At 52.3% G+C, this 11,347-nt stretch overlaps 1 protein-coding gene across 1 annotated transcript in view; it reads left to right on the plus strand.

Moving 5' to 3' along the window:
- The first annotated feature begins 4,017 nt into the window (after nucleotides 1–4,017).
- The window catches only part of MPO (myeloperoxidase), a 9,697-nt gene continuing 2,367 nt past the window's right edge, over nucleotides 4,018–11,347 (plus strand). The window contains exons 1-11 of the mRNA XM_029928012.1: nucleotides 4,018–4,105; nucleotides 4,236–4,313; nucleotides 4,445–4,538; nucleotides 4,833–5,011; nucleotides 5,213–5,336; nucleotides 5,447–5,576; nucleotides 5,656–5,862; nucleotides 6,690–7,008; nucleotides 8,825–8,985; nucleotides 10,415–10,670; nucleotides 11,107–11,277. Of these exons, the coding sequence (XP_029783872.1) occupies nucleotides 4,238–4,313; nucleotides 4,445–4,538; nucleotides 4,833–5,011; nucleotides 5,213–5,336; nucleotides 5,447–5,576; nucleotides 5,656–5,862; nucleotides 6,690–7,008; nucleotides 8,825–8,985; nucleotides 10,415–10,670; nucleotides 11,107–11,277 (1,717 nt within the window). The 5' untranslated portion in view covers nucleotides 4,018–4,105; nucleotides 4,236–4,237. The remainder of the gene's footprint in view (nucleotides 4,106–4,235; nucleotides 4,314–4,444; nucleotides 4,539–4,832; nucleotides 5,012–5,212; nucleotides 5,337–5,446; nucleotides 5,577–5,655; nucleotides 5,863–6,689; nucleotides 7,009–8,824; nucleotides 8,986–10,414; nucleotides 10,671–11,106; nucleotides 11,278–11,347) is intronic.

Genomic DNA, 11,347 nt, shown 5'->3' on the forward strand with positions numbered 1-11,347 from the left:
TTTGAGGATTGTACATCTTGAGAATTCTCCCACCGCCACAGCAGTAGAGAGGGAAGGGCATTTTTAACATCATTCTTTGAAATGGCCTTATTCTTTTTCTTTTTTTTTTTTTTAATTTTCTTTCAATGTTTATTTTTGAGAGACAGAGCATGAACATGAGCAGAGGAGGGGCAGAGAGAGAAGGAGATACAGAATCCAAAGCAGGCTTTGGACTCTGAACTGTCAGCACAGAGTCTGATGCGGGGCTCAAACTCACAAACTGTGAGATCATGACCTGAGCTGAAGTCGGATACTTAACTGACTGAGCAACCCAGGTGTCTCCACCTTTAAAAAAATTTTTTTTCAATGTTTATTTATTTTTGAGAAACAGAGACAGAGCGTGAGTGGGGGAGAGGTAGGGAGCAAAGGAGACACAGGGTCTGAAGCAGGCTCCAGGCTCTGAAAAATGCTTTAGCTTTTCAAGCATTTATTGTCTTGTTGACACCTGTGAGAAAGCAGGGCTGGCCTGTCAACCCCAGTCAATCACTGCAATTGCTTCCTGCCCTTTTAGCCTCTGGGCCTGCCTCCCCAGGGCACCCTCCACTCTACTGAGTAAGCTTTCTTAAATGTCATTCTGTGCCATTTGCAGCCCTTCTGGCTCCCTGGGGCCATCAGGACATCTCAATAGGTAGCGAGTGTGTTAGGTTCCAGGGTCCTACCTGTCTTACCATGCTCACCCTGCCTCCTCCCTGCACCCATGTGAGAACTATCTAAATGACGCCCACTGGTGTCAAGGCCTTTGCTATGTCATCCTCTGGGCCCAGCATGCTCTTCCTTCCTGTGTCTACTTGGTCCTGTTCTTTTTTTTCTTTTTTAATTCTTTTTATTTATTTATTTATTTATTTATTTATTTTGAGAGAGAGACAGAGACAGAGCATGAGCAGGGAGGAGCAGAGAGAGGGAGACACAGAATCCAAAGCAGGCTCCAGGCTTTGAGCTGTCAGCACAGAGCCCAGCACAGGGCTTGAATCCACAAACGGTGAGATCATGACCTGAGCCGAAGTTGGGCACTCAACTGACTGAGCCACCCAGGCGCCCCAACTGAGTCAACTTCTAAACATTCTTCAAGATAGTCTCAAGCACCAACTCCTCAAGAAATCTTTTGTAAGTACCACATTGGTCCAAGTGCTACTCTTTGATGCTCAAAGAACGCCACACAAGGCTTTCGCCACCGTATTCTCCTGTGCGCCCCTTGAGGACAAAGCCTGCACTGCGCTCAGCAGGGGACGCCCAGTGGCCAGCACAGGGCAGGCAGCACATACTAGGACTCAGTAAATACTTGTTGAATAAAGGCCTGAAAGAAAGGTCAGGAATGAGTATGCAGAGGCCGTTGGGTGAAGAGTGCTGGTGTGGAGGTCTGGAGACCCGACAGCTAGATCATTCTGAGCTGTGCCACACTGCTGCCTTTGACACAGTCACTTCCTTCACTGAGCTCCATCTTTCTCATCTGAGCTGTCCTCTTGAGCCTTGGCAATTCCCCTGCAGGGGAGTGGAGGGAAGGAAAAGGACACTAATTGTCAGAGTTGATGAGGGCAATGGGGAGCAGGTGTGCCCAGGTGTGGCTAGTGGGAGGGTGAGGTGCAATCTTCATGAGGGCATTTGACAGGTTTTTTTTAAAGCCTTAAAAATGTTGATACACGAATATGCATCATTTTTACTTCTAGGACTTCTTGCCTAAGGAAATACTTGAAGATAAGACTACAGATTAGCCTCACGGATGTTGACCCTACTACTGCTTACAGCACTGGAAACAGGAAACAACCCAAGTATCTAACAAGAGGGGATTAGTGAATAAATCGTAGTACTTCATACAAAATATTATGCAGACATACAAGTGAACTAAGTCTACATTTATTGACATAGAGAGACATCCAGGCTAAATTGTTAAGTACTAAAACTGGGTTGTAAAACAAAATTTAGAGTATGTTCTTATCAGCTTTTAAAATACATATTCTATCTAGGGGTACCTGGGTGGCTCAGTTGGTTGGGTGTCTGACTCCATGCTAAGTGTGGAACCTGCTTAAAATTCTCTCTCCCTCTGCCCTTCTTCCCTGTTCTCTCTCTCTCCAGAATAAAAAAAAATGCATATTATATCTATATATAGAATATCAAATTGTTAAATGCGGTTATAGTGAAATTCTGAAAAGTTATTTCCTTCCTGCTTTTTTGTATGAAAAATGACAAGCCTGGAAAGAAAAAATTTACCCATAACCTCACTTGATTATAAGTGATTTTGACTTATTTTTATTTTTGCTCGTGTTCTCTAAGTTTTCATGAATGGATATATATTACTTATAGGATCAAAAACGTATTTTGGGGGCACCTGGGTGGCTCAGTTGGTTGGCGTCAGACTTTGGTTCAGGTCAGGATCTCACCATTCATGAGTTCAAGCCCCTCATCGGGCGCTGTGCTGACAGCTCAGAGCCTGGAGCCTGCTTCAGATTCTGTGTCTCCTTCTCTTTCCCTCTCCGCTTGTGCTTTCTTTCTCCCTCAATAAAAAATAAACATTTAAAAAGAGTATTTTCAAAAGTATAAAATTCTAGAACCTGATTCACAGGAGCCACTTGCCCAAGTTCACACGTAGCAAGTCGCTGGCAGAGCCAGGCTGGAAGAATGTTTTCCTCCTTCAAGGGTTCCACTAGGCTCCACTTCCCACAAGTGACAGGATCTGTGGGCATACCAGGAAGGTGTTTTTGGATGTGTTGCTGTCCCTTGTTCCTTGGCCAAGATGTGGTCTGGGCATAGAAGACAAGAGTGAGGTCCATCATAGGTCTAATAGGGGAAACCTAACAGAGGACCATAGGGAGAGGAAGGGGGAAAGAGAGCCGGGGAGAGTGAGGGACACAAATCATGAGAGACCATTGAATACTGAAAACGAACCATGGACTGAAGGGGAAGGGGGAGGGAGAAAAGGGGGTGATGGTCATGGTGGGGGGGCACTTGTGGGGAGAAGAACTGGGTGTTATATGGAAACCAATTTGAAAATAAACTATTAAATAAAAAAAGAAGACAAGAGTGAGGACAGGAAGGTGGCCAGCGTAGGAGGCGTGGCTAGACCAAACAGGACAGGGGAACCTGACAAGGGCCCAGGGAGATGGACAAATAGCCATTAGTTATAGGGTACTTGTCCTGCCTGAGAATGGCAGCTGCTTTGCCAGCGTTTTTCAGGGCAGACATTCTCCCCCCTTCTATTTCAGAACGATCCTCAAGTTTAGCCCCAGTCCTCTTAACTGCACTGATCTCATCCCAGAGAGGCCCTGGGCTGTGTCACCTGACCACTAACCACATCCAACTCTGCTCTTTCCTGGCTCCTGAAATCGAGGAGCAGGTGGCCAGAGTGCTGAAGATAGCCCCCTCCCCAGAGCCAGTGAGAAAGGGGAGGAGGAGAGGGATAGAGGAAGTTACCTTGGTCCTGAGCCTGTAGCCCCCAGGCTTTCCTGTGAAATCCAACGGTCTCCAGCCAGATTTCCTGTCCCTTTAGCCTTTGCTAAGAATGGGGGGTGCTGCCAAGGGCCAGCATACTGTTGGGGGTGGGGGCAACCCCCCAAGGCTGATCAGATCATTATTCCAAGAGTCCCTTACACCTTCCTCCTCCTCTAGGGTCACTATTTCTCATAGTTCCATAGGCCGTTGGTTCCTAACTTTTGTCCCTTTCCAAGGATCCCTGGATACTAAGTTTAAACAGAATTTTGGAGGGGGGTTAACTGCCTGCACACCAGGGGACAACACTTGTCTAGGCACACAATGGGAGCTGAGAAACTCTGGGGTGGACACAGTTCAAAGGCTGGGCACAGTTCTGGTCTCTCCTTTCCTATCCCTCTCTCCCACATGAGGGATCACCATCTGGGCACCCCAGCGCCAGTGGGGGGAGGAGAGAGCCTTTAGTCTTCAGGGGCGGGGTTTTGTCTGCTCCACCCCCTCCCCCAAGCCTGGAGGACATAAATGCTTAGATTGAGCTGAAGGGCATGGCCAATGCCAGGTGAACTTCAGAGGTGAGGTCCTGAGGGGTTGAGAGACTGAAGCTAGCTAAAGAGGCCTGCTGTGAACCCCTCCCTTGAGGAGATAGGTAGGACTCATTGAGGTTGGCCTGAGGTATGAAGGTGGGAGGGAAGGGCAGGGAGGAGAGGGTGGTGGGGCTCTCTTCTCCCAAAGGCCCTGTGGGCCTTGGACTTACTGGGCTTGGGGTCTTGTTGCAGAGATGAAGCTGCTGCTGGCCCTGGCAGGGCTCCTGGCCATCCTGGCTGTGCCCCAGCCCTCTGAGGGTGCCGGTCCAGGTAACGAGGCAGAAAGAAGGGAAAAAGTGGTGTGTTGGGGGTGGTTGTGAGTCCCAAGGATCCCTTTTCTTGGTGCAGGCCACCCTGGTTCTGGGGCCCATTCCTGACTTTGTGACTCCTGTTCTGGACAGCCGTCCCGGAGGCAGTGGAGACCTCGGTGGTGCTGACCTGCATGGAGGAAGCCAAGCGGCTAGTGGACATGGCCTACAAGCAGCAGCGGGAGAGGTGGGTTGCTGGGCACCTCCCAGCTCTGGGCAAGGCTGCCCCAGGTCTTTCAGAGAAGGAACTTAACACAGGGACTTCGTGGGTGGGAATGGGACCCTCTGTCTGTCTGTCTTTGTGTCTTTGGGTTTGAGAACATCACTCCTCATGGCCTTGCCTCTGTCTGGATACCCAGGTCCTAGTCTGTTTATAAAGAGAAAGCTTCCTCTCTGTGGGTCTGTCTCCACTGTCCTGTGGGCCTTGCTGAGTGTCTCTGCCCCCACCTTCTCTGGCCTCACTTCTCCCTTCTGCAAGCAGCATCAAGCAGCGGCTTCGCAGTGGCTTGGCCAGCCCCATGGATCTCCTGTCCTTCTTCAAGCAGCCGGTGGCAGCCACCAGGACAGCTGTGAGGGCTGCTGACTACCTGCACGTGGCCCTAAGCCTGCTGGCGGGGAAGCTGCGGCCTCTGTACAGGCGAGGGCCCTTCAACATCACCGGTACTGTTGCCCCTACAACCCCAGTCTCCTGCTCCACTGGTGACCTCAGGCATCTCCCGCGCCCCCCCCCCCCACCCCCGACTTCCGGGGAGGCTCAGGCACATCAGAGTCTCCTCTCCATGCCTCCAGTGAAGGCTCCCCAGCTTAGGATAGGAAAGCGGGGAGGACTCAGCTCCCACACCCCTCTTTCCCCGGTCCCAGACGTGCTGACGCCCGCGCAGCTGAATCTGCTGTCCAAGTCCAGCGGCTGCGCCTACCAGGACGTGGGGGTGACGTGCCCGGAGAACGACAAGTACCGCACCATCACCGGGCAGTGCAACAACAGGTGCGGCCGACCGGGGGCGGCCTGGGGCGGACGGGCGACGCGGGCCTCATCCCGGTCCCCCACCGGCCCGCCGCGCCGCGTCGTGTCAGCGCCCCGTCTGATCCCTGCAGACGCAGTCCCACGCTGGGGGCCTCCAACCGCGCCTTCGCGCGCTGGCTGCCGGCCGAGTACGAGGACGGCGTCTCGCTGCCCTTCGGCTGGACGCCCGGGGTCAAGCGCGGCGGCTTCCCGGTCCCCCTGGTGAGCGCCGGCCGACAGAGGAGGCGAGGCTGGGCCCAGAGGCGCGCCCAGGCTGCCCCTGACTTTCGGTGTCTCGCAGGCGCGCGCCGTCTCCAACGCCATCGTGCGCTTCCCCACGGAGCAGCTGACCCCGGACCAGGAGCGCTCGCTGCTGTTCATGCAGTGGGGCCAGCTGATCGACCACGACCTCGACTTGAGCCCGGATCCGGGCGCCCTGGCGTCCTTCATCTCTAATGTCAACTGCGAAACCAGCTGCGAGCAAGAGCCGCCCTGCTTCCCGCTCAAGGTGCTCCCTTCTTCCTGCCCCGCCGCTGCCTGCCCGGTGGGGACAGGGGGCATCACTCCTGCAGGCGGCCACTTCCCTCTGTGCCAAGTCCCTTCCCCAGCTCCTGAGTCAGGCTGGCCCTGCTCCCACTCCCCTCCGCCTCCCCCGGGGGAGTACCTTCCCGCCTCCCTCCCACCTCCGCGTGTCGGTTCGTGTAGGTGCCCCGTTCAGTCCCCCTCTGACCAGAGAGGGGCACCTTCGCCCATCGTGGCACATTGCACAGAACCTGGGCTGTCCACTGCCCGAGGGCTGGAGGTGGGTGGGATAGGAGAGAAAGGAAGGAGAATGGCAGAGAGGGAGAGGAGAGAGAAGAGATAGGCAGGGGCCAGAGGGAAAGACAGGAAAAGGATGGGGAAGGGGGCGGAAGGGGTGGGACAGGAAAGAAAAAGGAAGAGGAGGCCAACTGCCTGTAGAGACATCATCCAGAGGAGAGGGGAGGGAGGGACAGACTGGAGGAGAGAAGGAAGGAGAGAAAGTTAAGGTGAGGACTGGCTGGCCCTCCTCCTGGGTGCACATCCCCCATTCCAGAGTCCTGGTCATTGCCCCTCAGCTCAGAAGCCCTCTGCGGGTGCAACCTCAGGCGGGGATCGTCTGTGGGCCTTGAGAGGACCGGCTGAAGGGGCCAGAAGTCCTGAGGAACCCCTGTGGTGGTATCTGGGTCATCCCCTCTGGTCCTGGGTTCCAGGTTGCTTTGGAGGTGGGACCAAGGCCTTGGGGTGGGAGGTGACCAGGGGGGAGAGCCACTCTGTCCCTGCCCTTGGTGAGCAGGGTCTGTCTGTGTGTCACAGATCCCACCAAATGACCCCCGCATCAAGAACCAGCGTGACTGCATCCCCTTCTTCCGCTCCTTCCCAGCCTGCACGGAGAGCAACATCACCATTCGCAACCAGATCAATGCGCTCACCTCCTTTGTGGATGCCAGCATGGTGTATGGCAGTGAGGACTCTGTGGCCACTAAGCTTCGAAACCTGACCAACCAGCTAGGGCTGCTGGCCGTCAACACCCGCTTCAGTGACAATGGCCGTGCCCTGCTGCCCTTTGACAACCTGCATGATGACCCCTGCCTCCTCACCAACCGCTCAGCACGCATCCCCTGCTTCCTGGCAGGTCAGCCTTGAGCAGGAACTTGGGGCAGCATGTGTGGGTGCTCCCTGCTGGGGCCAAAGGGGGGCCCTGTTTGCGAGCAGCTTGTGAGGTTGCATTGACAGAGACTCTGTACTCACCAACTTCATGATAGTAATTCAGTTGCCTTGGTAACAAGTTCGATGGAACAGAAAGGCAAACCAAAAAGCAAACCAACCCCCACCCCAAACCAAAATCAACAGAAAACAGACCTAAGAAGGAGACCCAGGGATGGCTGAGGAGCCTCTTTTCCATCTGTCCATCCCTTTCTCCATCTCTCCTTTTCCCTCTGGACTCTGCCAGAGAGTTGAGTCCCTAGGGACCCTCACTCTCTAGAACTGCATCATCAGCTATGGTAACCAGTAGCCACATGTGGCTATTTGCATTTACATTTAAGTTAATTAAAATTAAGTTAAATTAACTTAAAATTAAAATCCAGCTCCTCTGCTGCACTAGTCACATTTTGAGTGTTCAATACACTCATAGGCTAGTGGTTCCCATATAGGGTAGCACAGATGTGGGACATTTTCATCAATTCAGAGAGTTCTGTGGGACAATGCTGCTCCAGAGCATCATCTCCTGCCATCTTGATTCCTTGTAATTAGAGAGGGTGAGACTTTAAATTTAAATACGTGAAAGCCCTGGGGATATGACTGGTCCAGTAATGGTGCCCATGCCCAGAAACTTCCAGTGTTTTTTAATGTAAATCCAATAGTGGATCCAAAAGGGTCCTGAGGCCCTTCCCTCTGGCCTCCCTATGATCTCTCCCCTTGCTGGGTCCTGGGGAGGGGGATCAAGGTCGGCTCCCATGTAGACTTTTCTGGGCTAGTGAGGGAAGAGCAGCACTCCTCATCGAGCAAGGGCTACCTCCATCCTGGCGTTGAGCCACATGTCCTGGGCCTGGATCATCGTGACTTCTGGCAGCGCATGGGATGATAAAGCTGCTCCCAAAGAATTTCTTTCCCACCAGCCACTAGAGCTGATAAAGACTGAATCCAGTGTCTTGCTAAAAGGGCCTGGTCCTAACTCTCTGGCCCTTCCAGAGAAGGGTTGGGGAGGACCAGGGGGACCAGGGGGACCAGGGGTCTCACTTGGTTTTTTTTTTTTTTTTGAACAGTCTCAGATGTGGACTATAAAAATCCACCCCCACCCCACCCCGTTCTTTGGAGCCTGAGCAGGCTGCAAGTTAGCATGTAGAAAGGGCGAGGATGGTAACTCTGGTCAGGTGGTTAGTGGCTTTCTAGAGTCTTGTGTTGTGAAGGATTCTGAGGTTGCATCCAATTTAACAGGAGAGAGTGCTGTGATTATTAGCTATGTCTGACATGGGCATGGAAGTAAGGAGTGCTAACATGCATGCTACTCTTTGGTCTAGCTTGAATCAAGAGAATAAGTCGACTAAGCAGCGTTTATGGATTTCCTACTTTGTAGAAGGCACTGTGTTAAACTCCATGTGTCTATGTATGAGTTGGGTGGAGGGTCAGATACCAAAAGGAACAAGCCTTGGTCCTCATCTTCAAGGAGCTCCCAGTCTCGGGCATTAGAAGGTGGAAGTCATGTGTCAGATCTGATGCCTATTGAATGAACATCTCCAAGCAGCAGTGCCCCCAAACAGAGAACGAATTCATCATGGTGGACCAGGACATCAAAGGGGAACCTCCTGGAGGAGGTATAAACTGAGCATGGTGTGGAAAGATGGATGGATAGGAAGTCTGGGTTTCATATCATGGCTGAGTAGAGTCTCTGTGGAGCAAGTCCTTTCTGATGGGACCTTAGGAATGACAGTAGCTTTTGCTTCCCCAAGGGGACACCCGCTCAAGTGAAATGCCTGAGCTCACCTCCATGCACACACTCTTTTTGCGGGAGCACAACCGGCTGGCCACAGAACTCAAGCGCCTGAACCCACGCTGGGATGGAGAGAGACTCTACCAGGAAGCTCGCAAGATCGTGGGAGCCATGGTCCAGGTAGGCAGTCCTGAGCATTGATGATGCCAGGGATGGGGCGGGCTTGGGATGCAGATGTGCCTCTGCCACATCCTGGCTGTGTGACCTTGAGCAAGTGAACTCTCCTGAATTTCAGCATATCCAACCATGACGCTGTAAAGATTAAATGATATGTAAACACCTGGAGACACTGAGTGCCTGACAAGGGTTACTTGCCTTCCATCCCTGCTTTCCTAGGTTTGCTCCCTTTTTCTTCTTTCCTGTCCATTGGGATGGTTTGGGGAGAGTTAAATGGGGTGGGTGTAAAGTGCCTGGCGCATAGCAGCTGGTCAATAAATACCTCTTTCCTCTTCTCCTGGTCTCCTGGCTCTTTCACCCACTCACCTCTTCTTTTGGCTCTATCATAGCTCACCCAATCTCCTCACCTTTGTTTACCCCTGGGAAATGTTCCTGATTTTCTCTCCTAACTTTTGATACTTCAGCATCCCCATTCTCTCCCCAAGACATAAACACACACACACACACACACACACACACACACACACACACACACACCTGCGTACATATGCACATACACCTTTTTAATACTCTCAGACTCCAGAGGGGGAGAGAGTTGCAGGTGCTGAGGGTACGTGTTTTGCTTTGCACCAAGAATTTAAGTGAGATTCATTGCAGAAAATTCCAGACTCCAGAATCTACAGTGAAACTGTTCCATATCTTCTCTCTTCACTGGGTGAAATAATCAAGGGTGGCTCTTTTCTTTTATGCCTCCCCTGCCTCCACAAACACATATTTTTTTTTTACTATTTTTTTTAATTTTTAAAAATATTTATTTATTTAAAGGTCTTTTTTCTTTTCCTTTTTAAAATAGTTTGTTGTTAAATTGGTTTCCATATAACACCCAGTGCGTCTCTCCACAAGTGCCCCCCACCATGATGATCCCCCCCTTCCCTTCCTCCCCCTCCCCCTTCAGTCCACAACAGCACTGGTAGGGATTTACACAAACACATATTGAACTTTACTGTGAACCAGATGTTTGCTGGGCACTGAGTAATTTCAAGAGAAATAAGCTACAAACCTGGCCCTCAGGAGCTTATAAATTAGGAGAAATAAAACATTAATAACTCAAGGGCAAAGGAACTATTGACTAACAAAGCCCTTTGTTATTTAATCCTTTAAGTCAGAGGGCAACATAATTATCCTTAATTTACATTTGAGTAACAGGGGCTCAGAGAGGTTAATAACTGGCCCAAGGTCACACAGTAGGTAAGCAGTAGAGCTCTGTTTTGAAGCCCCCACTCAGGAGCCACTCAGTTGGACCCAGATCCAGTGCTGTGGGAGACCACCCTGGCCATAGACAAGGGAGGGGCTCCCCAAACCAGAAGCTCTGGTAGAGACTCTGCAGAGAGGGTAGAGTAGAGAGGCCACTCTGAGTGTGACTTTTTTTTAGATCATCACTTACCGGGATTACCTGCCCCTGGTGCTGGGACCACAGGCCCTGAGGAAGTACCTGCCACGCTACAAAGGCTACAATGACTCAGTGGACCCTCGAATTGCCAATGTCTTCACCAATGCCTTCCGCTATGGTCACACCCTCATCCAACCTTTCATGTTCCGCCTGGATAACCGGTACCAGCCCATGGGGCCCAACCCCCGAGTGCCACTCAGCAAGGTCTTTTTTGCTTCCTGGAGGGTAGTGCTGGAAGGTGAGCAGGACCTAGGCCAGGAGATGGTGGGCTGGCAGCTGAGGATATGGTGGGGGTGGGCTTGGCTGCAGGGAGCTAGGACAGGAGATATACTCTGCCCTCCATCTTTGGGGATCCTATCTGACTTCCCAGCCTCTGTTCACCTGACTGCTTCCAGATATAATAATAAAGGGTAGGGTGGCTCATAGGGATCTGGCTTCTTCTAGTGACCCAGGATGCCTGGGTGCATCCCAACTCGCAAGTCTGAATGGCATTATCCCTTGAGACCTTGATTCCCTGGTGAAGACCTGCCCACTGGGGCCACCTTGGCACCAGGAGCTGCACATGCCCATCCTTCTGCAATCCCCCAACTGCACCTGGGAAGTATCCCTGACTCCAGTCTGAGCTCTAGATACAGAGCCAGACCCTTCGCCAAGTCTTGCTCTTCTTGTCCCAGGTGGCATTGACCCCATCCTCCGGGGCCTCATGGCCACCCCTGCCAAGCTGAATCGCCAGAACCAAATCGTGGTGGATGAGATCCGGGAGCGGCTGTTTGAGCAGATCATGAGGATCGGGCTGGACCTGCCTGCCCTGAACATGCAGCGCAGCCGGGACCACGGCCTCCCAGGTGAGAGGCTGCAGGAGCCCCCCTGCGTCACCCCCATACACACACTCTAGGGCCCTGCCCTCTCCAGTGC

Source organism: Suricata suricatta, chromosome 17 (assembly GCF_006229205.1).
Source record: "Suricata suricatta isolate VVHF042 chromosome 17, meerkat_22Aug2017_6uvM2_HiC, whole genome shotgun sequence".
Lineage (NCBI taxonomy): Eukaryota > Metazoa > Chordata > Mammalia > Carnivora > Herpestidae > Suricata > Suricata suricatta.